At 45.9% G+C, this 27,541-nt stretch overlaps 2 protein-coding genes across 3 annotated transcripts in view; one reads left to right on the top strand and one right to left on the bottom strand.

The window, feature by feature from the left end:
* Positions 1 to 1,683: 1,683 nt before the first annotated feature.
* tmem234 (transmembrane protein 234) lies at positions 1,684 to 27,239 on the bottom strand. Of its 2 annotated transcripts, XM_072500326.1 has the most exons (5): positions 27,174 to 27,239; positions 26,791 to 26,942; positions 18,156 to 18,222; positions 10,371 to 10,463; positions 1,684 to 2,322 (listed from the first exon to the last, which is right to left on the bottom strand). In XM_072500326.1, the coding sequence occupies exons 1-5, from the start codon at positions 27,184 to 27,186 to the stop codon at positions 2,246 to 2,248; spliced, it is 402 nt and encodes a 133-aa protein (XP_072356427.1). In that variant the 5' UTR covers positions 27,187 to 27,239; the 3' UTR covers positions 1,684 to 2,245. The 2 variants fall into 2 exon arrangements, with proteins under 2 accessions (XP_072356427.1, XP_072356418.1); XM_072500317.1 differs by lacking the exon at positions 27,174 to 27,239 and having other exon boundaries at positions 26,791 to 27,128.
* The window catches only part of eif3i (eukaryotic translation initiation factor 3, subunit I), a 43,598-nt gene continuing 43,252 nt past the window's right edge, over positions 27,196 to 27,541 (top strand). Inside the window, exon 1 of the mRNA XM_072500306.1 lies at positions 27,196 to 27,310. Coding sequence (XP_072356407.1) covers positions 27,308 to 27,310 — 3 coding nt within the window. The 5' untranslated portion in view covers positions 27,196 to 27,307. The remainder of the gene's footprint in view (positions 27,311 to 27,541) is intronic.

The raw sequence follows: 27,541 nt of genomic DNA, 5'->3' as shown, positions 1-27,541 counted from the left end.
CGAGATCAACTGGCAAACCTTGCAAGAAATCAATGTCTTATGAAGAGCCTACAGCACTGTTATCAGTCGAGTTAATGCTGCCTTCAAGAAAATCGTAAAAGGGAATAGCTAATTATGAAATGATGCCCAGCAAGGTTTCAAAGGCAGAGTGAAAACTACCAGAATAAAGGAGGAATTGTAAAATTTCAAATGTTATAGAAATTTTTAAATCAAGATGCTTTTACATCCTAGCACAATACCGCACTTAATACGTGGCTCACACACAAAAATGGTTTTGCTGTATCCACAGCAACGGCAGCATAGTCCAGATGTCCTCCAAACATCCTTATATAGTTGTTTAAAGGGTGCTGTGAATAAACTCTGGTGAGCCACTCTAATTTAAAATCCTTAACATTTTTTTTACCCTTGACCTTCAGCAGTCAATCAGACTTTATTGCTCAGATGCATTGAACAGACCATTATCTATCACCTTGGAATGCACAATCATCATCTGTAATATGCTACTGTATTGTTTTATTTCCTTGACTCAGTTTTACAACATTTTCCGCTACTGTTTGCAAATCTTGCTGTTGCTGCATAAGTTTTTCCGAGGACAGAAGATCAAGCATTTGAAATGGGTGGACATTGCACATAATCCAATCTCCGCATTCCTGTCATATGTGCCTATCTTCTGCATAGTTTGTTCATACTATGGTATTTTATATGCTTGTTTTTGAGAGAAGAAATGTCTCTGCCACACCCATATCAACGTACAGTATTGCAGTTTTCAACTAGTCTACGATTTAGAACAGGGACAAACTGGCCACATGAAAACACTTTCCACACATGCACCCAGTGGCTAAAGAGATTAAAAATAAATACTTAAGATGGTCTTTTAATGAAAATAGTTCAAGAGGAACATAATTATCCTTCTTAACGTTATATCTGGCTGGATGATAAATGTTATTCAACAAGATCCCTTCACAATAGGTCACTCCCTTTGGTTGATTGGTTTCCTATTTGCATGCTGTCCAATTTGTCCTTCAGATTCATAAACTCATCTACTTAATGTAACAAATAAATCATTTCTGTATCCCAGAGCTCCCTGTGGGAAATTCATAAGAGTGCTATTATTGGCCTCCATATATATTATATATATACAAATAAGTTAAGGAGGTAAATGGGTACCACTCCCAATTACTATCCACTGAGACCTTCAGGGAGTGTGAGCCTAGACACAGGTGAGAATTAGATCTCCTGTTCCTCATCCATATTAGTAGTCTTCTTATGTGAACCTAAATGTCAGTAAATGGTGACGGGGAAGAGATGGAAACAGTAGAAGTAGACTGTTATTTGATGAAAACTTTTGAAAGTTCATAAAACAGCGTGGAGAAACCATGTGTGCCCATGAATTTACAGGTCCACAACAGGGTGATCTCCTGTTCCTCATCCATATTAGTAGTCTTCTTATGAGAACCTAAATGTCAGTAAATGGTGACGGGGAAGAGATGGAAACAGCAGAAGACTTATTTGATGAAAACTTTTGAAAGTTCACAAAACAGTGTGTAGAAACCATGTGTGCCCATGAATTTACTGGTCCACAACAGGGCGACATTATTAATCAGTTCCTGTCCAGATATGCTTTATAAATGCATTAACACCATCTAGTGGCAGGAAGAATGTATCACAGAATGAAAAAAAAACTTGTCTAACTCCAGTTTATTCTGGGATTATGTTTAAAAAAATAAAAATGGTCAGAGTCAGCACACATATATTTTGTGTCACTATCACTCAACTTTACAGATTCACCACTGTGGAGCTAACTTTCTACAACATGATTTTCATTCTTTGGTGTTTAGTATTGCAAAACCATTCACTTCACAGGAAGAAAAATATACATAATTGTTTTGTACGAGGCCATGGCTGTATCCTCCATTTACTATTATAAAGATCAATACCAGTTCTTAATTTGAAAATGCTGACTGCTGAAAGAGCGGAATTCAAGAATTGAAAATTATTTTCTTCCAATCTAACACCAGATTGAAGATAACCAGAGTCGCTTATCTTGTACATGTCTCCAGTGTAAATGTGAACATACCAACTGTGGGACAGGTTTATATCTTTAAAGTGTTCGAGTTAGAAATTGATTATCTGTTCTCCTCCAATTCTGAGATGCATCCAGATTAGAGTTTTTCTTGTTGATCAAGTACAGCTATACAACTAAAAGTTTGATTTTATCCTTTTGGTGCATCAGGTTCCTTTTATGTTATCTCTCCATGATGACTGTGCTGGCAACACACAGCGTGACACCAACAATAATCAACAGCATTCCTGTTGTAGCCTCTGAAAAAGACAGGGGAAAATGGAAAAAAAAGAGCATGTTTTTAAAGAGCGACTTGACAAACACACAATAGCCATCACAATATTGCTATTTACATGATGATCATGGCTTGGAATTTCTATGAAATGGTAATCATAGTCAGCCGGGTGGCATGTGAGTGAGGTGGCAGATGAATGGGGTTGGGAAGGGTAATCAGGTTGGGGGTAGTCGATGTCAGTGTGAGCACTTTAGGTGAGTGAGGGGGATGGTGGCAGTCAGTTCTATAGTTACCCCCGAGTTAGATTTGAACTTTTCTGTTGAACATTTGTTATGGGCCAGGGTTTAGAGAACCCCAAAGTCTATCATGGAGTTCACCTGACCCACAACTTTTAATAGATTGTGGTATGGAGAGCACATGGCCCACTCCACAGGTATGGTACAGCAGAAATCGAAAAGTATTTTTTAAAACAAAACAATGTTTATTCTATGAACTCAAGTTAACCTTTTTAAAACATACAGTGAACATCTTAGCAAACATCAATTCAAACACCCCCCCCCAAAGAATACAACGCAAAGTAATCCTTAAGCTTTCCTTTTAACATCCATAAGACATTTAAAAAAACTTTTAACAGAAGCACATCAGGTTTAAATTCACTACTGAGAACAGTTATCACTCTGAATTCACCAAATGATCAAGAGATAGTCTTTACATGGCAGAGAGAACAACATTACACCTTCTGTGGCTGGCTGCAGCTCCAACACTGAAACGAAACCAAAAAAAGACACACCCAAGCTTTTCTCAAAGTGAAACTAAAAAGCAGAGCCAGAGCTTAGCTCCACCCACACTCTGACATCACTGCAGTAATTTAGCAGACAACCATTTCTTAAAGTGACATTCTAATGACACATGTCTAACTATCCAGGTAGGGTGGCACGGCAGCACAGTGGTTAGCACTGTTGCTTCACAGCGCCAGGGTCCCAGGCTCCCGGCTTGGGTCACTGTCTGTGCGGAGTCTGCACATTCTCCGTGTCTGCGTGGGCTTCCTCCGGGTGCTCAGGTTTCCTCCCACAGGTCCCAAAAGACGTGCTGATAGGTAATTTGGACATTCTGAATTCTCCCTCCGTGTACCCGAACAGGTGCCAGAATGTCACGACTAGGGGCTTTTCACAGTAATTTCATTGCTGTGTTAATGTAAGCCTACTTGTGACAATAAAGATTATTACATAAAGATTATTATAAAGTATTGCGCAACTGTTCAAAGTCTCAGACTCCAACTCAGAGTCAAAGATTTTTGCGGAGGGTCTAAGGAACGGGGGAATTGCCCGTCAGATGTTCAAACTTCCTGGGCAACTCCCAGAGAGGCCAATGAGTCAGAACTCCTGCAGTGTCATAAGACACATCTCGGGTTGTATGTCCAATCATCAGCAATCTGGAGACCGGACGATCCGGGCTAATGCGTTAACAAATTTGCTGTTAACGGATGGCTCAGACAGTGATGCAAAGTTAAGGTCAGCAAATCATATTCTGTTCATGCTTTATATGAATTTCCAGATAGCAGAGTGTGAGGTGGTGTATTTTGGTAGGAAAACCAAGGCGACCACATACTTCTTGGACATTAAGATTTTAAAAGGTGAAAAGGGGCAGGGGGACCTGGGATACAGATACATACATTATAAAGGTAGCAATTCTGGTCAATAAGGCCATAAAAAAGCAAACAAAGTAATAGGGCACATTTCTAGAAAGTGAGAATTAAAAGCAGCGAAGGTATGTCAAACTTGTACAGAGGCACTATGCAAGAAAGACTTACAAGAGTTTTACCAGAACTGAGAGGTTATACTTATCTGGAAAGATCGAGCAGGCTGGGGTGACCCCTTAGAGGTCTTTAAGGTTATAAAATAATTTAATAGGATAGGTATCTACTTGAAGAGAAGCCCAGAACTGCGGGCCATAAATATAAGATAGTTAACTCGTAAGTCCAAGAGGGAATTCAGCAGAAATCTTTTACCCAGACAATGATTGGGATGTGGTACTTCCTACCACAAGGAGTAGCTAAGGTGGATAGCATTGATGCATTTAAGGGGAAGCTAGATAAACATATGAGAGAGAGAAAGGAATAAGAAGATGAGTTGATGGGTTAGATCCCAATATTATTTGGGGTTGTCAAAGCGTGAAAGGCTTAGAGGGTCTGGAATTCTTAAAGTGCATCCAGGAGAGCTTTTTGACCCAGCAAGTAGAAAGTCCAAAAAGAGAGGGTTGGCACTGGGCCTAATTTTAGGAAATGAAACCTGGCAGGTGGCAAAAATGTCAGAGCGGGAGACTTTCATTGATAGTTATGGAAAGGATAAAGATGGATCGGAAACAAAGGTCCTGAATTAGGGGGGGGGGGGGGGGGGAAGTTGATTTTAATAGAAGACAGGGCGGCACGATTGCGGCACACTGGTTAACTCTGCTGCCTAACAGCGGCAGGCACCTGGGTTCAATTCTGGCCTTCGGGGACTGTCTGTGAGGAGTTTGCACTTTTTCCCCATGTCTGCATGGGTTTCCTCCAGGTGCACTAGTTTCCTCCCACAATCCAAAGATGTGCAGGTTAGGTGGATTGGGCATGATCAATTGCCCCTTGGCCTTCAAATATGTACAGGATATGTGGGGTTACAGGGATGGGGGGGGGGGGGGGGGGGGGGGAGTGGGTCAAATTGCCTCCTCTGCATTGTAGGAATTCTACGGTACATGATCTGGCCGAAGTGGACTCTGAGCCATAGGAAAATCCACATCAGAACAGTGGGAGACATTCAAAACTGCTATAGAGGGAGCACGGGCCAACATGTTCCCATAAAGGTAAAGGGTGGGACCAACAAGTCCAAAGAACCCTGGATGTCAAGGGATGTACATGGTTGGATAAGGAAAAAAAGCGGAGGCTCATGACAGTAACAGCGGACTCAAAACAGTCGAAGCACTGGAGGAGTATAGAAAGTGCGATTGGTAAGTTTGCGGACGACACAAAGGTTGGTGGAATTGCAGATAGCGATGAGGACTGTCAGAGGATACAGCAGGATTTAGATCGTTTGGAGGCTTGGGCGGAGAGATGGCAGATGGAGTTTAATCTGGACAAATGTGAGGTAATGCATTTTGGAAGGTCTAATACAGGTAGGGAATATACAGTGAATGGTAGAACCTTCAAGGGTATTGACAGTCAGAGAGATCTAGGTGTACAGGTCCCTGAAAGGGGCAACACAAGTGGAGAAGGTAGTCAAGAAGGCATACGGCATGCTTGTCTTCATTGGCCAGGGCATTAAGTATAAAAATTTGGCAAGTCATGTTGCAGCTGTATAGAACCTTAGTTAGGCCACACTTGGGAGTATAGTGTTTAATTCTGGTAGCTACACTACCAGAAGGATGTGGAGGCTTTAGAGAGAGTGCAGAAGAGATTTACCAGGATGTTGCCTGGTATGGAGGGCATTAGCTATGAGTAGAGGTTGAATAAACTGGGTATGTTCTCACTGGAACAAAGGAGGTCGAGGGGCGACCTGATAGAGGTCTACTAAATTATGAGGGGCATAGACAGAGTGGATAGTCAGAGACTTTTTCCCAGGGTAGAGGAGTCAATTCATAGGGGGCATAGGTTTAAGATGCAAGGGGCTAGGTTTAGAGGAGATGTTCGAGGCAAGTTTTTTTACACAGAGGGTAGTGGGTGCCTGGAACTCGCTGCCGGAGGAGGTGGTGAAAGCAGGGACGATAGTGACGTTTAAGGGGCATCTTGACAATACATGAATAGGATGGGAATAGAGGAATACGGACCCCAGAAGTGTAGAAGATTTTAGTTTAGACGGGCAGCATGGTCGGCGCAGGCTTGGAGGGCCGAAGGGCCTGTTCCTGTGCTGTACTTTTCTTTGTTCTTTGTGAGGGAGGAGGTATTAGCAGTTTTAGTGGGCTTACAAAAGGATGATTCCCAGGCCCAGACAAAGGTGCTGTATGAGGCAAGGGGAGAGGCAACAGCTCTGACGATAATTTTCAAATCCTTTCTGACCACAGGAGAGGAGCAAGAGGTCTTGACAACAGCTATAGTGGTACTATTAATCAAGAAGTGAAGCCGGGATAAAACAGGTATTTAGGCCAGTGAGTCCAATATCAGTGATAGGGAAAAACTCTCAGGAACAGAATTAATTTCCATTTGGAGAGACAAGGTTTAATCAGGGACAGTCAGCATGGCTTTGTCAAGGGGAGATAATGTCTAACAAATTTGAATGAATTTTTTGAGGAGGTGATTAGGTGTGTAGATGAGGGCAGTGCAGTTGATGTAGTCTACAGGGACTTTAATAAGGCTTTTGACAAGGTTCTGCATGGGAGACTGTTCAAGAAAGAAGAGCTCATGGGATCCAGAGCAATTTGGCAAATTGGATCCAAAATTGGCTTAGTGGCAAGAGGCAGAGGCTGATGGTCCAAAGTTATTTTTGTGACTGGAAGCCTGTGTCCAGTGGTGTTCCATAGGGATCAGTGCTGGGTCCCTTGCTATTTGTAGTGTACATTAATGATCTAGACGTGGAAGTAGGAGATATGGTCAGTAAGTTCGCAGACGACACTAAAATTGGTGTGGTAAATAGCTAGGAGATAAGTCTTAGATTACAGGACGATGGGGACTTCCGGTGACGGCGGGCGGGAGGCAGACGCACATTGGAGGGCTCCCGTTCAGAACGGCATTTTCGGGGAGTAACGCCCGGTCCTAGGGCCAGCGACGGCAGTAAAAGTTGGGAGATAGCGCAAGGAGAAGAAGGATGTCAAAAAACACCAAAAAAACGGCCGGGAAAAAAGCGGCTGAAAGTCGGTTGGAGAGGGGAAAGGTCACCGTGGGGGCAACAAAGAAGATGGAGGCTGGAGCACCAGGGGAGGCCGCAGTGCTTACGGCTGAAGAACTAACTAAGGTGATGGCTGCGGAATTCCAAAAGCAGTTGGCACAGATTGAGAAATGTATGGAGATGGTGAGGAAGGAGATGCGGGAGGTTTTGAATGTGCTGGTGGAGGAGGCGGTTTCCCCGGTGAAGATGGCGGTGGTGAGCGCAGTGGCGGAGGTGCGAGAGCAAGGGGAGGCGCTGAAGGAAGTGGAGGAGACGGTATTGCAGCACGGTGATCAACTTGCATCGATGGGGAAGGAGATGCGGAAGGTGATGGACACGAACAAGAATCTGCGAGGAAAAATGGAAGATCTGGAAAACAGATCCAGGCGACAGAATTTGAGGGTCGCGGGGCTGCCCGAAGGAGTTGAAGGACCGAAGCCGACTGAGTATTTTGCCGTGATGCTGGCAAAACTACTGGGGGAGGGGGAGGACCCCTCCCAATATGAACTGGATTGGGCTCATCGGTCGCGGAGGCCTGTACCAAAGGCGAGTGAGCCGCCAAGGGCAGTGACTCTGTGCTTCCGTAGGTACAGTGTGAAGGAGAAGGTCCTGAGCTGGGCCAAGCAGAAGCGGGTGGTGCAGTGGGCTGGAGCTGGCATACGTGTATACCAGGACTTTACGGTGGAGCTGGCGAGGAGGCGGGCTGCCTTCAACCGGGTGAAGAGGGCACTGTACATTGGCAAGGTGCAGTGTGGCATTGTATATCCAGCGAAGCTGAGGGTGACTTACAAGCTCAGGGACTTTTATTTTGGAATGGCGGAAGCAGCGGAGGAGTTTGCGAAGGCAGAAGTACTGTGGTAGAACTGACAAATTGAGGAATGGTCATGTGCCGATGTAACCTCATGACTGTATTTTCTTCTTTTTTTTTTGTATCACTGCGCGCGGGGGTAGAGGCTAAAGGAGCCAATGTTTCATATGTTTGGACAAGGAAAGGGACGGGACTTTCATTCGAAAGGAGGGCTCTTTGGGGTGTAGGTGGATATGCGGGGTTTGTGTGCTAAAAGGGGATCTTTGGGCTTTTCTAGGGCCGGGCAAGGGGGAAAGGGACCCGGGCGGGGGCCTCCACGCTGGCCGGTTTAAGCCGGCCAGTGAACGGGAGTGAGGTGGGGGGAGGGGCTGTGGCCATCGGAGCCTGACAGAACAGGGTCCGAGTGGTCTAGCCGGGGTGGAAAGTTGGGGGGAGGGAACCGAGGTTGGGAGGAGGAGTTTTACAAGAGGCAGTGGACGGGAGGAGCTGGAGACTTGGGGGGGGGGGGGGGTGTACAACTGTGGGGTATCATGCACGGTACTCTCTTAGAGGCTGGATGGCGTTGGTTGGGGGGGTGGGTGGGGGGGTGTAGATTAAGGGTGACTACGGGTAATCCCTGATTCCTTTTTGTCATTTGTTTATGTAAACATGCGGGTTGAGGTTTGGGAGTTGGTGGGCGGATGGGATCGTTGTTATTATGGGGATTGACATATCTTGTTGATTATTGTTTATTGTTGATGGGTGTAAATGTGGGAGAAAACGTGAAAAAGGAGAATAAAAAAATTTTTTTTTGAAAGATTACAGGACGATATAGATGGATTGGTCAGATGGCAAAACAGTGGCAAATGGAACTTAACCTTGAAAAAAGTGTGAGATGATGCATTCTGGTGGGGGGTTGGTGGGGATAACTAAGAAGAAGGCACAAAATACACAATGAACAGTAGGATGCTTGGATGTACAGAGGGACATTGGAGTGCATGTCCATATGTCCCTGAAGGAAGCAGAACAGGTAGATAAGGTGGTTAAGAAGGCAGATGGGATACTTGCCTTTATTACCCAAGGCACAAAATAGGAGAACAGGAAGGTTATGATGGGGCTGTATAAAACGCTGGTTAGATCACAGTTGGAGTACTGTGTGCAGTTCTGCTTGCCACAATACAGGACGTCTGTGATTACACTAGAGAGGGTGAAGGAGAGATTCACTAGGATGTGCCCGGGCTGAAGCATTTCAGCTATGAAGAGAGGCTGGTTAGGCTGTGGTTGTTTTCATTAGAGCAGAGAAGGCTGAGGGAGGACATGACCGAGGTGTATAAAATTATGACGGACATAGGGAGGAACCTTTCCCCTTCATCAAGAGGTCAACCAGGGAACACAGATTTAACGTAAGAGGCTAGAGGTTTAGAGGGTATTTGATAAAATCTTTTTCACTCAGAGGGTGATTGGAATCTGGAACTCACTGCTTGAAAGGGTGGTACAGGCGGAACCCTCACAACATTTAAGAAGCATTTAGATGAGCACTTGATACGTCATAGCATACAAGACTACAGACCAAGTGCTGGAAAATGGGATTAGACAAGATAGGTGCTTAATGGCCGGCACAAACCCGATGGGCTGAATGGCCTCTTTTTCTGCTGTAAATGTTGATGACACGAAGGTTAGGAGGAGGCGCAAATAAAGCACGAACACTGGTCAGAGTCTGTTTTGCCTAATGGTCTGTTTCCAAGCTGTAAATACCATGGGTGCGATTTTCCCACCCAGCTGCTGACGGGATGGTCTGATGACGCTCAAAGCCAATGGACATTTGGCTGGGCTGCCGAAACCCCCGCAGCAGGTCCCGCCATGATGGGGTCGGAAAATCCTGGTGTATGTGACAGATTTTGTATTAATCTACAAACATGTTATACTTACATTTACCCGAGCCATGGTTGGAAATGGGTGCGGAGGCAGATGTTGTAGCCTTCGTCTCGTTGATCGGCCGAAGGCAGATCCTGTTGGGATGGAGAGCAGCCTCTCCACCCTGTGCCCTGGCGTGGCGGGGGACCTGTTAGAATTCTTGACTCTTGAGACAGTTACGTTTGAACTGAGGGGAAGGATGGAGGGGTTCTACAATTCATGAGCATTATTCATTATGCACTTTCAAGAATTGGATAACATCGAACATTAGTGAGTGTGTGGGGGGGCGGTGGCGGTTGGGAGGGTTGGGGGGAGGGGGACGTCTGTGTTAATGGTGACTATGGGTGATTCCTGATTCCTTTTTGTTACTTGTTTATATTAACATGCGGGCTGTTGTTTGGGGGTTGGTGGGAGGATGGGATTGTAGTTGTTGAAATGGAGATTGACATTATATTCGTTACTGCTTATTGTTGGTAGGTGTAAATTTGGGAGAAAATGTGAAAAAGGAGAATAAAAATATTTTTTAAAAAAGATACTTACGTTTACCACCAATATCTTCACCAAGCAACTTTCCAGTTAGTAATGTGAAGAGAAATGTGAGAGAGTTTGATAAGAGCACAGCCAATGACAGATCTGCAAAAATAGATATTTTCACTGAATATTTAACTCTCAAAGGTAGCATAAAGGAAATAATTATATGCATGTATCAACAAATACATGACAAAAGTGAACAGAAACAAAAGGTGAACACACTGACCTTTCTTGATCCTGTCCGTTTATCCCACAGTTGACATTCTTTAAATAATTAGTATAGTTTTAATTTCTGAAGAGGTTAAAATTCGACTTGAAATTGATCTAACTTGATACATCAGCCACTGAGGGTAAATCTCATTCACATGAGCAAACCATTTATACACAATGCAATTGCAATGACAGGACTCACACTCACATCACACAATTCTCACTAGTGCAGCTGTAATTGCTATGTCTCATCAGGAGCTGGGTTTAGCACATGGCTAAATCGCTGGCTTTGAAAGCAGACCAAGGCAGGCCAGCAGCACGGTTCAATTCCCGTACCAGCCTCCCTGAACAGGCGCCGGAATGTGGCGACTAGGGGCTTTTCACAGTAACTTCATTGAAAGCCTACTTGTGACAATAAGCGATTTTCATTTCATTTCATGTATGCTTCAGATCACAATTGTTCTGGTCTTAGAATTGAGATTTACATGTGGCACAAACATCCATGTTGTCAGCGACAGTATTTTCAATCATTCTAATATGTAATTCATTACGCTGGTGGCTAATTAGCAGCTGCATCAATGCAGGAACTTTGGAGCAGGAGCAATTAGGAAAAGAGTAGGACCAATTAGGAACAATTTTGGTCATCTGTTTGTGCACCCAGAAGACGTAGTTAGAGTGAATACTTTGTGTCGGTCTTCGCAATGATAAAGGGCGATGCAGGTGTAGACATTTGGGTGGAAGACTGTGAAATATTAGAGGAAATTAGCATAGAGAGAGGAGGTACCGGCAGGTTTAGCAGCTTTAAAAGTGGATGAATCCACAGGCCCTGAGATGAAAAATGAAATGAAATTCGCTTATTGTCACAAGTAGGCTTCAATGAGTTACTGTGAAAAGCCCCTAGTCGCCACATTCCGGCGCCTGTTCGGGGAGGCTGGTACGGGAATTCAACCGTGCTGCTGACCTGCCTTGGTCTGCTTTAAAAGCCAGCGATTTAGCCCAGTGTGCTAAACCAGCCCCTGCTGAGATGTATCTCAGGCTGTTGAGGGAGGCAAGGGAGATGATATCAGGGACACTGGTAGCATTTTTCAAATCCTCTTGGGCCAAAGGTGAGGTGCCAGAGGACTGGCGAATTGCTAAAATTGTCTCATTACTAAAAAAGGGAGGGAGGGATAGACCAGGAAATTATAAGCCAGTCGGCCTAACCCCGATGGTGTGGAAGATACTAGAAAGAATTCTACACATGGATAGACACGGATTAATCGGGGATAATCAGCATGGATTTGTTAAGAGAAGGTTGTGCTTGACAAATTTAATCTAATTTCTTGATGTGTTAACCCGGAGTGTTAATGAGGGCTATGCATTTGATGTGCTCTATATGGACTTTAGCAAGGTGTAGCCACGTAAAATGGCTGCGTTCCGATTAATCTGGCCAAAACCCAGTTTAAAATGGCTAACCCGAAAGACTGCTGGGAAAAGCAGCTAAGAAGACACAAGCAGGCAGCTGCAGACAGTATTGCATAGTCGGCTCTGGGAAGTTAGCCCAGATCGATACTCAGGGCTATCAACAGCCCATCAACCCAGGTATTTGCAGTTGCATTCAGGACTGTTTGCAGCCCATCTATTCAGACATCCACAGTTAAATCAGCTATCCCCGGGAACAATTGTAACATATTAGCAATTGAATACCGGGCCAGACCTGTCGGCGCCTGCAGTGGCCAAAACAAAGACAGGTGAGCGACCACCCCCCGATCGAGGAATCGCCTCACCATTGGACACATCGACCCCAGAGATTGGGGACAGATCCAATCACTTGGGACTCAGGGTCAAGGGCCGCCCCGGGAGGCGGGAAGCCCCTGGGCCCTATAAAAGTGGGGGTCCAAGTTCAGATCTCTCTCTCTTTCCTCTTCGCCTGCTCGAGACCTTCGCAAGAACAGCAGCCGGCAACAGTAAGTTTGAATCCAGCGATCGCTATCCGGTAGAGACACCTAGCCAACGACCTGTAGCAGCCTTTTGAATCCCGCGGGCCAGATCTGATTGGACAAGCCATTCGTTTCCCTGACCTGGTGGGCTCTTCCTAAGTTAAGTATTGGCCAGTAGTGATAGGTTTATTATATAGAAAGTAGTATTAGGGTATTAATATTGCTTGTTGTATATAATAAATGACCGTTGTTTTAATCCTTACTAAGTAGGTGTGCTGTGTTATTAATCATAACCTGAACTTGAACCACGTGGCGGTATCATAAAGATACCTGGCGACTCATGAGCAAAGGTGACGTAATCAGAGCAAATAGACTAAGGTTAAAAAGAGCAACAAAGGTTTTTAATTAGGTCCCTCATGGCAGACTGGTCAAGAAAGTAAGGGCCCATAGGATCCAAGGCAAAGTGGCACATTGGATCCAAAATTGGCTAAGAGGCAGTGGATGATGTAAAGGGATGTTTCTGTAATTAAAACATTTCCATTGGGGTTCCGCAGGGCTCGGTGCTGGGTCCTTGCAATTTGTGCTGTACATTAATGATTTGGACTTAAATGTAGGGGATATGATCAAGATATTTGCAGATTACTTGAAAATTGGTCGGGTGATAAATAGCGAGGAGGTTAGCCCTAGACTGCAGGAGGATATCAATGGACTGGCTAGGAGGGCAAAGCAGTGGAAATGGGATTCAACCCGGAAAAGTGTGAAGTAATTCACTCGTGGAGGGTTAACAAAGCGAAGGATTACACTATGAATGATAAGACTCTGGAAAGTACTAAAGATCAAAAGGACCTTGGCGTGCGTATCCATAGATCCTTGCAGGTGGCAGAACAGGCAGATAAAGTGGTAAAGACATATGGGATACATGCCTTTATTAGCAGACACATAGAATATAAGAGCAGGGAGGTCTTGCTGGAACTGTATAAAATGCTGATTAGGCCACAGCTGGAGTACTGTATGCAGTTCTGGTCACCACATTATAGGAATGATATGATTGCACCATAGAGGGTGCAGAGGAGATTTACCAGGATGCTGCCTGGGCTGGAGGGTCTGAGCCATGGTGGGAGATTGGGTAGGCTGGGGCAGTTTTCCTTGCAGCGACGAAGGTTGATAGGGGACCTGATGGAGGTGTATAAGATTATGAGTGACAATGATAGGGTGGATAGGAAGGCACTTTTTCCATTAATAGAGGGATCAATAACCAGAGGGCATAGATTTAAGAGATCGAAGGCTAAGAAGGGAGTTGAGGATAAACTTTTTCACCCAGAGGGTGGTGGGAGTCTGGAATGCGCGTGAAACGGTAGTTGAGCCAAAAACTCTCATAACATTTAAGAAGTATTTAGGTATTCACTTTCCTCCAGGGCTATGGGCCAAACGCTGGAAAATGGGATTAGTGTAGTCAGATCTTTGTTGATCAACATGGACACAATAAACCAAATTTCCTCCTTCTGTGCTGTAAACATTTATCAATCTCGGAGCAGTGTATACAGTTCGGGATTATAAGCAAATAGGAATGCTATTCGCATGCTTCGCTGACATCAAGAAAGGGGAGTACATTAAAATGCAAATAAGAGGATGCAAATGAGCAGTTAGGATGTGACTGTTCAAGAAGAGGTGAAGATGCTAATGTAGCCTATGCATTTTGATATATAGGAATAGAATTGGGAGACAGCAGTTCCATGGACTGTCCAGGAGAGGCATTGGAGTTAGTTCCGGCAGATTTGTGATGAACCACCAAACCACTGTCAAATGCATTCATTACATTTTCTACTTGATAACTTCTGATATTTTTATTAAAAATAGAAACAATAAATATGTTTAAGACAGATTCCCAACATTTCAGTTTTCAACATGCTAAAAATATGTATGTCCTTAACTTCCTCCGGCATCTCCCAGCTCCAAGATGTCAATCACTTGGATGTCAATCACTGAGGGGGCTAAAAGCAACATCAACACCAATTTGTTCACAAGTCCTTGGTTGTTCACCAGTTCTCTGTCAAAGTCCTGGGATTCCCCACCAAACAACATTGTGGAAGAATGCAGCAGTTCAAGAAAGTGGCCCAGTTCGACCTCAGATCAACAGTGGGTGGACAAGAAATGCAACCTGACTAGCAGTTCACAGATCATAGTTATTTTTAAAACTGTGTAATCCTGATGTCACATTTGTATTTAGCATCCTCCAAGAGGTAGAAACATCGGAGGTTGAACCAACCCACATAATCATGAACCCCATATGGGGCAATTGCAAAACATGGCTGACTCGTTCTAGGAACAAGCATTTAGTGTTTTTGGTCTATAAAATTACTGTATTGAGAAAAATAAAAAGTTCACAATTAAACATCTTAATTCAGCTCCAGACCTAATGCTCTTGCAAAGGTTTACTAATGTTGCCATAAAGAATTATTAAACAGCATTTATTTAAAATGTTTTTGATTCATTTATTTATGGGATGTGAGTGTCGCTAGTAAGGCAGCATTCGTCATTGATCCCTAATTATTCTTGAGACATTCCTACATGCAAAAAGTTCTCAATGAAACATGATAAATTTATTTGTGAAGAAAATTCCACCACAAAGTTGTTCTTTGACAAAGTGAAGGCGATGAGAATAAATCTAAGGAAGATGTACGCATGGGCTCCAAGTTATACCTGCAATCTCAAATAATTAGAAAGGCCTCAGAAAATGCCAGTACAGTGGGCGAGATTCTCCATTGGCTAAAGCCGCGATGCACGACTGGGCAGAGAATAGGTTCTGACACCAAAAATCGCGGTGGGCACCGATGTGACGCCAAATCGCAATTCTCCGTCACCTTGACAGTGGCATCAATGCGGTTCAGAATGCACGTACAGTAAACACCGTTTGCATATCATTAGTGGGCCTGACGTGGTATTCTCTGGGGCCTCCGCGATTCTTCATCTTCGATGGGTCAAGTTCCTGACAGCGCGGTTCACTTGTGCTTTTAAAAATCCTGAATCCAGCGTCGTGACTGATGAGGGAGAGAGAGAGGAGGTAGCACACAGAGGGGTGACTATGAACTGCTGCGTTAGACACTGGCTGGGCTGGGGTGGGGGGGTTCTGCCAGGGGGGTCGGGGGGACAAGGTGGTGAAAGTAAACAGGCGTAGCTGGGGTGATCCCCCCACTGGGGACTGGGGAGGTGTCCAATCACGGACCGCCATTGCCGTGGCCTGCAAGGCAGCCATCATGAGGGGGCAGAGCCTGGAGTACCAACTGGGGCCACCATGTACAGGTATACACACCATAATAACATGTTGGCCTTTCAATCCTTGCAGATAATGGATATTGGAATTTAACCGACAATAGTGGCCTGCCTGGTGATCGCCGCAGTCCTGGGGGATGCCCTGCAGCTGTACGAGCTGGAGTTGCTCGAGGAGGAGGAAGCTGCAGCGGCGAAGTGTGCAGCAGCGGAGCGGGCTACAGAGGTACAGGAGGCGGCTACCCAACAGGCCGACGAGGAGGAGGTGCAAAGGAGGCGCCGCATGAGAGCTCGTGTGTACCGGCAACACCTGTCATTCGAGGACCTGCTGCACCAGGCATGCAATCGAAGACTCCGGATGAGCAGGGAGACAGTGCAACATATCTGCCAGATCATGGCACACCTGGCACCGCGGTGGTATATGGGAGGACACCTGCTTCCGGTGGCCATCAAGGTGGCGGTCGCCCTGAATATTTACGCCACGGGGTCCTTCCAGGCGTCGATTAGGGACCTGTCCGGATTCTCCCAGACCTCGGTTGTCAGGTGCATCTGTGCCGTCACGGAAGCCCTATATGCCTCGGTGGCTCAATACCTCCATTTCAATGTGGACTTAGCCCACCAGGCTAAAAGCAAATTACTGCGGATACTACAATTTGAAACCAAAAGAGAAAATGCTGGAAAATCTCCGCCGGTCTGGCAGCATCTGCAGGGAGAGGAAAGAGCGAATGTTTTGAGTCCAGACGACCCTTTGTCAAAGCTAAAAGACATAGAAAGTGGGAGATATTTATACTGTGGGGTGAGGGAATGAAAGGTGACTCATAGCCACAGAATCCAAAGGAAAAGAGTGCTAATAGTCAAAGAAACCAAGGGAAAAGAGTGCTAATGACAGACCCCAGAGAGAATAAAAGGTGTGAAAGGCCAAACAGCAGAGAAACTAAAATTAGAGGGTAAACTGTGACAGATGCCGCATTACAGGCACCACCTCCTGCTCCTGCACGCGGTTGGATTCCTCCAACTGCACATGTAGGTGCTGGATGCTCACCGACAACCCCTTATGTAATCCCTGGCTCTGTGGCTGCATCTTCACAATCGATGGGACTGTCCATTCCAGAAGACCGAAACCCATCTGGACAGCAGCCAGTCCCTGGGGTCGGCCCGCCGTCCGACCGTCCGCTCCCTCGGTGTTCCTACCTCTACCTGCTGTACAGTATCAGCTGTGTGGTACGCGTCAAATAGTCCCAGAAGCCTCTTCACTCAAATGCCCAGCCAAGATGAGTGTCTCTGGGATGGTGGAGGGTGTTGGAGATAGCTGTGACGGGAAATCAGTGTCATCCCCGTACTCATGCTCTGGGGTGTCCTGCGTCTCAGGTGGAGAGTTGTCATCGGAGCTGCTCTCAGCGCCGTTGCTCGGCTCACGGCGGGAGCTCCAGCTGTGGCACTGGGTGAGGAAGGAGACTCCAGATGGATCCGCCCCATTTCCAGCAGGTCTTGTTAGACACACGACCAGATGCATGATTAGACCGCAGGCCGGGGGGTGCCTTCTGCTCGGCCATGGTTAAGAGTCGCAGGTCCGGCATGCCCACTCCAGTCTTCTCCCACTCCAGGTGGGCATGGAGAGCTTTCTCCGGGTGGGGGGGGGCTAACAAAATCGACAATATTCTTCAGTCCGACGTATGCAGGCCAGGGAGTGGGTAGATGGTGGCTTCAGTTGCCAGGGCACACAGCCATGTTAGCCGGTATGGGTGCCTACATGTGGTGCAGGGTGGGGGTTCACCCGCCTTCTGGCTGTGGAGTTGGGTAGAGTTACGGCTGTGGGACAGGGGTTGGTGCCAGGGGCACAGTGTTGCCTACTCACCCTGGCTGCCCTGAGAGAGGTCAAGCAGTTTTTTCCAGCACTGCTGTCCGGTCCCACGGCATTGACTGCATCTGTCACCTGCGCCCAGGTATGGAGAATGGCGGCGGCTGGCAGCCTTCCTCCCGGGCCGGAGTACAGCCTCTCCTTCACTGTATCCAGGAGGGTCTCCAGCTCAGCACGTGTGAAGCGTGGAGCTGCGCATCTTGCTGCTATCTTGTTGGCTGGGATGGTGTGTGTGGGAAGTGAAGTGTATATATGGGGCTGCAGCTTGTCAGCCTCCTGAGTGTCAATCGCGAAACCTGTGAATCCCGCACCATTTCACTTTGGAATTGATTGTATTCCACATGGCGCCAGTGCTAGCCCCTTAACAGTTGCAGAATCAGTCCAAGTGCGGTGCCAGTTTTGCTGTCGTGGAACTCCACCAATTGCACGAATTCTGCGCCGGTGTCAACACTTAGTCTCAGAAATGGAGAATCCTGCCCAGTGGCTTCAATCAAACATCAGCAATTTAAAGTATCTATTGGCATGAATAAGCGCACTGACCTGTAGATGCCAGTGTGAAGTAGTAGATGACTGATCCACTTTGGTTTAGAAGAAAAGGCACCAAATACTGAAAAACGTAAGTGAAAGAAAGATAAGTAAGCACCAATTCTCGGTCTTTTTTCCAACACTATCAGATTATGTTGTTCATGGGCTGTCTGGAGTCTGGAATAGGTCTGATGTTTGGCTCTTCCCTTTAAAGTCCCTGAGCTAAACAGATTAATCCAGGTAATTGGAGCTGATTCGAGGCTATTTTATAGGACATGTGTGAATCCAGATCCAGCCCAGAGCCATTGGCCATTGCAATATACCTGCAATTTCCCATGATTTTGCTCATGTTGAGAAAGAAAATATTGTCGAATTGTTATAGCCTAGAAGGTGGCCATATGGCCCATTGTGTCTGCGCCAGCATTCCAAATAAGCAATTTAATTAATGCCGTTCCCATGCCTTTGCCCTGCAGACCCACACACGCTGCCTTTTTTACCTAGCAAGTTGTTGTGATCTTCATATGGGCAGCACGGTAGCATAGTGGTTAGCATAATTGCTTCACAGCTCCAGGGTCCCAGGTTCGATTCCCGGCTTGGGTCACTGTCTGTGCGGAGTCTGCACGTTCTCCCAGTGTGCGGGTGGGTTTCCTCCGGGTGCTCCGGTTTCCTCCCACAGTCCAAAGATGTGCAGGTTAGGTGGATTGGCCATGCTAAATTGCCCTTAGTGTCCAAAGTTGCCCTTAATGTTAGATGGAGTTACTGGGTTATGGACAGGGTGGAGGTGTGGGCTTGGGTAGGGTGCTCTTTCCAAGAGCCGGTGCAGACTCGATGGGCCGAATGGCCTCCTTCTGCACTTTAAATTCTATGAAATTCAGTGTACTCCCTGAAAGGGCGGTGGAAGCAGACTTTCAAAGGGAATTGGGTGGAGTACTTGAAAAGGAGAAATGTCAGGGAAAGGGCATTGGGGTGTTGCTGATTAGACATCTCTATCAAAGATCCAGCACGGGCCGATTGGTCTCCTTCTATGCTAACAGTCTAATTCTCTCTTGAATGCTTTGACTAAATCTCTCTTCACCACATTCTCAGTCAGTGCAGAAGCCTCAAATCATCACTGCATGAAACGATTTTCCTCATATCACAATTGTTTCTTTTATTAATCACTTTAAATCTGTGCTCTCTCGTTCTTGATCCTTTCACGACCGGGAACAGTTTCTCCCTTAAGATCTACTCAAGGCCCCTCATGATTTTGAATACCTCGAGAACTCCTTTCTCCGAGGAAAATAGTCCCAACTTCTCCAATATATATTCATAGCTGACGTTCTTCATTCTTGGAACCATTCTCAGGAATCTTTTCTGCACCCTCTCATGCCTTCATATCCTTCCTAAAATGTGGCACCCAGAACTGGTTGCAATACACGAGCTGAGGTTGAGTAGTGACTTATAGAAGTTCAACATAACCTTCTGGAACATAACCTGGGAAGAGTGTCCTGCAGTCAGCATCGCAATGAAGCAGTCAGCTAACAGTGTCCTACAGTCAGTTCTTGTTGAAAATAAACAAAGTGGCATCACAGGAAAATCAGTGGAACCGGAGAAAGAGCGAGATTGAGAGCAGAGCGCTAGCTTGGAGTTTGAAGTTCCTGAGGTGGCATCAGGATTCAAAAGTGATGCAGTGCAAGTGAAAGCAGCTAACTGGGTGGGTATGGTTGGGTAAGTACTCACTACTTTTATCGCATCTAGTAAGGTCTATACTTTGTAGTTTGTACGAGCGATATTCGTAATGAGGACCAGGGAAGAAAGGCCCTTGAGTAATTAATATTATTTAATTTTAAGAACATTTCCGCTGACCGGGGCCAGCATATGTGCAGGAAATGTCTCCAGTTGCAGCTCCAGGAAGTCTAGGTTTTAGAGTTGGAGCAATGGCTGGGGCACTGTGGAGCATCCGCGAGGCAGAGATTATCCTGGATATCACGTATAGATGGATGGTCACACAGTTGGCTAAGACTCCACAGGCTGGAAGGGAATGTGTGACTACCCAAGCAGAGCAAGAGGACTAGGCAGGCAGTGTTGAAATCTCTTGTGGCCACTCCCCTGCAAAACAGGTATACCGCTTTGGATACTGTTGAGGGGAATGGCCTCTCAAGGGAAAACAGCAACAGACAGATTTGTTGCACCATGGTTGGCTCTGTTGCACAGGGAAGGAGTAAAAAGTGTGGGAATGCAAGGGTCATAGTTGATTCAATGTAAGGGGAATAGATGGCCATTTCTGGGGCCATAATTGAGCTCCAGAATAGTATGTTGCCTCCCTAAGGTCAAGGATGTCTCAGAGCAGTTACAGGACATTCTTGAGAGGCAGGGTGAACAGCCAGTGGTGGTAGTGGTACTCATCGCAACAAACAACATTGGTTAATAAAGGGAATGAGAAGGGCGGCACGGTGGCACAGTGGTTAGCACTGCTGCCTCACGGCGCGGGGTTCGATTTCAGCCTCAGGTCACTGTCCGTGTGGAGTTTGCACATTCGTCCCTTGTCTGCGTGGGTCTCACTTCCACAACCCAAAGATGTACAGGGTAGGTGGATTGGCCATGCTAAATTGCCCCTTAATTGGAAAAAATTAAGAAAGAAAAAATAATTTAAAAAGGGGTTGAGGTCCCAAAAGCAGAATCTAGGAAGTTGGGAAGTAAGTTGAAAAGTAGTACCTCAAATGTGATCTCAGGGTTACCACCAGTGTCACATGCTAGTCAGATCAGAAATAGCAGATTAACATGTGGCTTAAGAGATGGTACGAAGGAGAGGGTTTCAGATCCCTGTGTACGGGTCCTTCCTGATGATTTCCTTATTTGCCCATTCTTTATTTTTGCCATTATCATTTTTGTTCCATGGATGCTTAATGGACATGTATCTTTAAGTCAAGCAGCAGAGAGAACGAGGAATTCAAGAAGTTACAATATAGTACACTCTGCTAGCTTTGGACAACAGAACAGACTCTGGGAGGACCCAAGAGATGGGGTGAGACTCAATTCGATTGGTTGGCTGATGGCCAATGAATTGGCCAAAGGGCTATATTCTGCTCGGTTACAAGTGATGATTTGATCCAGCCTGAGTGGGATGATTTCCAGAGACCTAAGGAAAGCAAAATCAGGTCCTTGGACACTCAGGGGAAAGGACCTGCTTTTTTTCTATTTCTCTCATGTTTTCTCCAGAAAAGCTGCTGTATTTCTGAAACTGCAGAGACCTGAATGAATCTACTGACTGCAAATAAATTACAGACGGGCAAGCAGAAATCTCGAGCTGAAAGCCTGGTTTGAAGGATAGTGTGCTCGAAACAATCATCTGAAACAAAGATTCTTTTAGTTTACTTTTACTTATTATTTTCACCCTTCTCTTCCCATCTGTGTTTGTTTGTCTTGTGTGTGTAAACGGCATGTGTGTGTGTGTGGGGGTGGGGGAATTAAAATGGGGGATTAGGAACTAAATAATAGTTAACCAGTTGCATTTTCTGCATGTTTCATTATAGCTCTTATTATGAATAAAAAGTAATTGTGTTGAAATTTACGGACCTGATGGTTTAATTATTGGGCAGCCAAGGGCCAAAGACTTCAGGTATTTTTCTAAGAATTATTGTTAATTCAATTGTGCTATGACTCCAGGTCAAGGGGGGGGGGCTGGAATTGACCGCATACTAGCCCAGGATGTCATAACATCTGGGACATTGCGACCGGTTCTGGGAGAGGTAGGATCAGTACAAGCTGGACTAGTTACACCTGGGCAGGACAGGAATTGATTGCCGAAGGGGAGTATTTGCTAGAGTGGTTGGGGAGAGTTTAAACCAAAATGACAGGGGGATGGGAACCAATGCAAGGAGTCAGAGGAAGGGGAAACACGGTCAAGAATAAAATACAGAAAGGGGAATAAGAAAAGTGATAGGCAGAGAAATCAAGGGCCAAAAACAAACAGGACCACAGTGAAAAATAATGGAAACGCAACAAGGAACTTTAAAAAGACAAGGCTTAAGGCTTTGTGCCTTAATATGTGGAGCATGTGCAATAAAGTGGATGAATTAATACTGCAAATACATGCAAACAGGTATGAGATAGTCGGGATTATGGAGATATGGCTGCAGGATGACCAGCGATGGGAATTCAACATCTAGGGGTATTCAGTATTTAAGAAGGACAGACAAAAAGGAAAAGATGGTGGAGTTGCATTGCTGGTTAAAGAATAGATTAATGTAACAACGAGGACGAATATTTGCTCTGACAATGTGGAATCTGTACAGGTAGAGCTGAGAAAAACCAAGGGGCAAAAAACATTAGTGGGAGCTGTATATAGACATCCAAACTGCAGTAGTGATAATGGGAATGGCATTAAACAGGAAATTAGAGATACATGCAATGAAGAAACATCTGTAATTATGGGTGACTTTAATTTGCATATAGATTGGGTAAATCAAATTAGTAACAATATCAAAAGAGGAAGTTCTGAAATGTATACGGGCTGGTCTTTTGGACCAATACATTAAGGAAGCAATTAGAGAACAGGCCATCCTAGACTGGGTATTGTGCAATGAGAAAGGGCTAATTGGCAATCTAGTTGTGAGAGACCCCTTGGGGTGAATGACCATAATGTCAAAGAATTTTTAATAAAGATGGAGAGTGATGTAGCTGATTCTGGAACTAGGATCCTGAATCTAAATAAAGGAAACTTGGGCGTCGGTTAGCTCAGTTGGCTGAACGGCTGGTTTGTGATGCGGAGCGATGCCAACAGTGTGGTTTCAATTCCCGCACTGGCTGAGGTTATCCATGAAGGCCTGCATTCACAACCTTGCCCCTCGCCTGAGGCTAAATCACCATCAGTCAACTCTCTCTCTCAAAAGAGCAGCCTATGGTCCTTGGGGACGAAAGCGACTTTCATTTCATAGGAAACTACGACGATATGAGGTGCGAGTTGGCTCTGATGCTTGGGGAATATTATGACGATGGATAGATGGATAATGTCAAACGGTCGATAGGTGGATAATGGCAAACATTCAAAGTGTGCATGGGTGAACAGTAACAATTGTTCATTCCTTCTGGTGCAAAAACAAAATGGGAAAGTTGGCCAAACCATGGCTTGCAAGGGAAGTTCTAGATAGTATTAGACCCAAGGAACAGGAATGCAAATTGACCAGAAAAAACAGCAGACCTGAGGATTGGGAGTTGTTTAGAACTCAGCAAAGGAGGATAAAGGAATTGATTAACAAGGAGAAAATAACAGTATGAAAGTATGCTTGTGCCGAACATAAAATCTGACTGTGAATGGCCCATAGGTAGGTTAAGCGAAAAAGATTGGTGAAGACAAATGTCCCTTACAGTCAGAAACAGGGGAATTTATAATGGAGAACAAAGAAATGGCTCACCAACCAAATGAGATGAATGAATGAAAATCGCTTATTGTCACAAATAGGCTTCAAATGAAGTTATTGTGAAAAGCCTCTAGTCGCCACATTCCGGCGCCTGTTCGGGGAGGCTGTTACGGGAATACTTTGAAAATACAAATACATACTTTGGTTCTGTCTTCACAAAGGAGGACACAAATAATAGACCAGAAATGTTGGGGAACACAGGGTTTAGTGAGAGGGAGAAACAGAAGGAAATCAGTATTTGTGGGGAAAGTGGTGGGATTGAAGGCCAATAAATTCCCAGGGACTGTAATCTACATCCAAGAGTATTTAAGGAAGAGGCTCTAGAAATAAGTGCATGCTTTGGTGGTCATCTTCCAAGGTTCTATAGACTCTGAAACAGTTCCTTCAGATTTACAGGGCTAAGGAACGGGTGCAGGAAATTGGGATTAGAAAGGGCACCTGGGTGTCATAGGGCTGGCATGGACAAGATGGGCAGAATGGCCTCCTTCTGTGCTGTAATTTTTCTATAGTTGCAGGGTAGCTAATGTAACCCCACTATCTAAAGAGGATGGTTGAGAGAAAACAGGGAAGTATAGGCCAGTCAATGTGGCGTTGGTAATGGATAAAATGTTAGAATCCATTATAAAGGATTTTATAGCAGAACTCTTGGAAAAAAGTGGCAGAATCAGACTAAAGAGAATCATGCTAGAACAATGGTTAGTACTGTTGCTTCACAGCGCCAGGGTCCCAGGTTCGATTCCCGGCTTGGGTCACTGTGTGCGGAGTCTGCACGTTCTCTCCGTGTCCGCGTGGGTTTCCTTCAGATGCTCCGGCAATATAAAACGGGAGGGTGAAAAGAGTTGAAATCTGATGTTTCTTTGGAGTTTCAGGGAATTTCAGGACCAAGGGTTTTAAATAAGGAGTGTATCGCTGGCTTTGAAAGCAACCAAGGCACGCCAGCAACACGGTTCAATTCCCGTACCAGCCTCCCCGAACAGGCGCCGGAATGTGGCGACTAGGGGCTTTTCACAGTAACTTCATTTGAAGCCTACTTGTGACAATAAGCGATTTTCATTTCATGATCAACCATGATCACATTGAATGGTGGAGTAGGCTGGAAGGGGCAAATGACCTCTTCCTGCTCCTATTTTCTTTGTTTCTTGCTCTTGTACTCTTATAAACCTATTAATAAAGCTCAAAATACTGTATGCTTTTTTAATTGCTTTCTCAATCTGTCCTGCCACCTTCAATAAACTTTGCACAGACACTCCGTTCCCTCTTCTGCACTGAGTTAAGAAATATGGAAGGGAGAGTTGGGGGTGTGAGAGCATTAGAGAAGTTCAGGGCAATAGGGAGGGTTGGGCAGAGAAAAGCAGCACTGATAGGAGCACTGATATTTGAACGTACTGGAAAAAGAGGTCTGGAAATGCTTTGAGGAGTCAGCAAAGAGTAGCACTCAGTGGAGTCCAGGGTGAGGGCATTGGGGACAGTTGTTGCTGGTTATTGGAGTATTTGGAGCAGCATTGTGAGGTAACTCTGTTAACAATGTGGTGATAGGGTTTTCTAAGAATAAGAGATATTCTTGAGTCTTGAATAACTTTACTCTTTCATCACCACAAATTGGTCACTTGTCTCAGTGCTATTTGTGGAATTTGCTGTGGGTAAAATGGCTACCCACTGTCTGCAAAGCAATAGTTCCTGCATGTCAAAATTAATTTGTTGTATCTGATATTATTTGCGATTCTGCTGAAAGATATGGGGCGGGATTCTCCACTCCCGCGCCGAAGTGCCCACGCCGCCGTGAACGCCGTCGAGGTTCATGACGGCGCGAAACGGCCCCGATCCCGGCCGATTCAGGCCCCGACAATGGGCTAGGATTGAGGCCGCGTCACCTACACGCGCCAGGCCTTGTCGCCGCATAAAGGCGGCGCCGCATAGATGACGCGGCCGGCGCCGCATAGATGACGCGGCCGGCGCCGCATAACTGGCGTCACCCGCGCATGCGCGGGTTGGCCGGCGCCAACCTGCGCATGCGTGGTTGCCGCCCTCTCTGAGTCCGCCCCGCAAGTAGATGGCGGACGGATCTTGCGGGGCCGCGGAAGGAAGGAGGTCTTCCTTCAAAGAGGACGGCCCGACGATCGGTGGGCACCGATCGTGGGCCATGCCTGATTTGAGGTAACCCCCGGTGCAGGAGCCCCCCCGCCCCCCCCGGCGCAGGCCGCCCCCCCCCCCCCAGCGTTCCCGACGGCAGCGTCCAGGTGTGGACGGCGCCGGGGGGAACCCGCCGTTTTGGCCTTGCCGCTCGGCCCATCCGGGCCTGAGAATAGCGGGGGTGCCGGAGAATTGCCATTTTGGGTGTCTCCGGCGATTCTCCGGCCTGCGGAACTCGACGGGGCCGTTCCCGCCGCTTGGGAGAATCGCGGGAGGGCGTCGGACCGGCGTCCCGGGAAATTTTAGCGGCCCAGGCGATTCCCCTAACCGGCGCGGGAGTGGAGAATCTCGCCCACGATAAACTGCTGTCTGGATGCAAGACTTTCTTCTTTACTGCTGAAGCTGTACTTAAGATTCTCAGCTTCTGGTGTTTATCTTTGATATCTGTTTATTTTGTCATATTTTTGTTTCATCAATTTTAACATCAATTCAGGGCAAAATTGAATACAAGTTGGACAACATTTCAGTAGACTATAATAACATAGCCAGCTGGAATAAATGTCCAAGTAATTAACCAAATCCTGGTCAGAGATGGTAGAGCATGAAGACAAAGACTGTGAAGCAAGTACTGGGAAGCTAGAAGGAACAGATCGTCATTGTGGCATAGCTAGAGAGCAGGAGGGATATCAGGGAGAGACGGAGAGAAGAAATGGTTAAACTAATGGCTGTCAAGAGTTGGAGAATTGACCAACCAAGATATGAAAACGTCATGTCAGTGAATGGATTTTTGGGTTCAGTTGAACAGTCTGATAGGGTTAGGGAGTATGCAATGAAAAGCAGAGGGAATCTGGCATAACTGCAGTGTGCAGTCTGCTGGAAAGGAAGTACTAAAAGGGTACATATTCAGTCTTACGCAGTTAACAAATAAACACTGATGTTGGAGGTCAGCTGGGCAAATCATGGATAGGTTCACAACCTAGAACGATTCACCACTTCAAATTTGTATTTAAAATAAAGATGGCTAAATCTAAAAAATGGTAATTTCTCCATGTGGCATTTCTCGTGTGATAGTCCAAAGACTGCGGTAAAGTCAGCCCAGTGTTTAAAAGTAATTTTCTCACCTTGTAATTAAGAAATAAAAATCTCATTTCTGCAAAAAGTTGAGTCACAAAGTTTCTGGACTGAACCTTCTCCAGGCCCTCGGTGCCCTTTTTCAGAAAGGGGTTTGTTCCACCCCACAGCAATGCCACAAGAAGGAGGCAGAAAACTTCCACTGAAATAGGAAACATACATCAAGTTTCTGAGCAAATTCAATGGACTTTCACTGACATTGATGGCAAATCAAAACAACCTCCTGTTGCCCAGAATGTGGCTGTTGTTTGCTGAGTGAATCTCGGCGTTTATAATCTCATTTGGTGCAAAATTGCAGCCACACTCCGGTCGGGCAGACATTTATCAAAATGCATAAACCTCAGAGACTGTTAACAGCTCAGGAGTCACTCACTGGCAGTCACCATGGCGGCAGCTCACTAACCCCTCACCTCTCACCCCGACCAGTGTTCACTTCCGCTACCGGGGCGCGTGTGCGGTTTCCGGTCCCTCCTAATTCTGTCGCCGTGAGAGAGAAAGACCGACAGCATGGTGAGTATGAGAGAGAAACTAGGATAGATAGATAGATAGATGGATGGAGAGACAGCCTTTGGGGCGGCGGAGAAGAAGAAGAGAGACAGAATGGGGGGGAGGGGGGAGAAGAGAGACAGAATGGGGGGAGGGGGGAGAAGAGAGACAGAATGGGGGGAGGGGGGAGAAGAGAGACAGAATGGGGGGAGGGGGGAGAAGAGAGACAGAATGGGGGGAGGGGGAGAAGAGAGA

This window comes from Scyliorhinus torazame, chromosome 1 (genome assembly GCF_047496885.1).
Source record: "Scyliorhinus torazame isolate Kashiwa2021f chromosome 1, sScyTor2.1, whole genome shotgun sequence".
NCBI lineage: Eukaryota > Metazoa > Chordata > Chondrichthyes > Carcharhiniformes > Scyliorhinidae > Scyliorhinus > Scyliorhinus torazame.
Note: the sequence above shows the minus strand (reverse complement) of the source record. Positions and strands in the feature narration are given on the sequence as shown.

Excerpts from the sequence above, each read along its gene's own strand:
- tmem234 (XM_072500317.1), bottom strand. The coding sequence starts at position 26,958 with ATGTTTCCTATTTCAGTGGAAGTTTTCTGCCTCCTTCTTGTGGCATTG. Across the intron at positions 18,223-26,790 it reads TTTTATTTCTTAATTACAAG|TATTTGGTGCCTTTTCTTCT; the intron begins GTGAGAAAATTA and ends TACGTTTTTCAG. Across the intron at positions 10,464-18,155 it reads CTTCACACTGGCATCTACAG|ATCTGTCATTGGCTGTGCTC; the intron begins GTCAGTGCGCTT and ends CTATTTTTGCAG.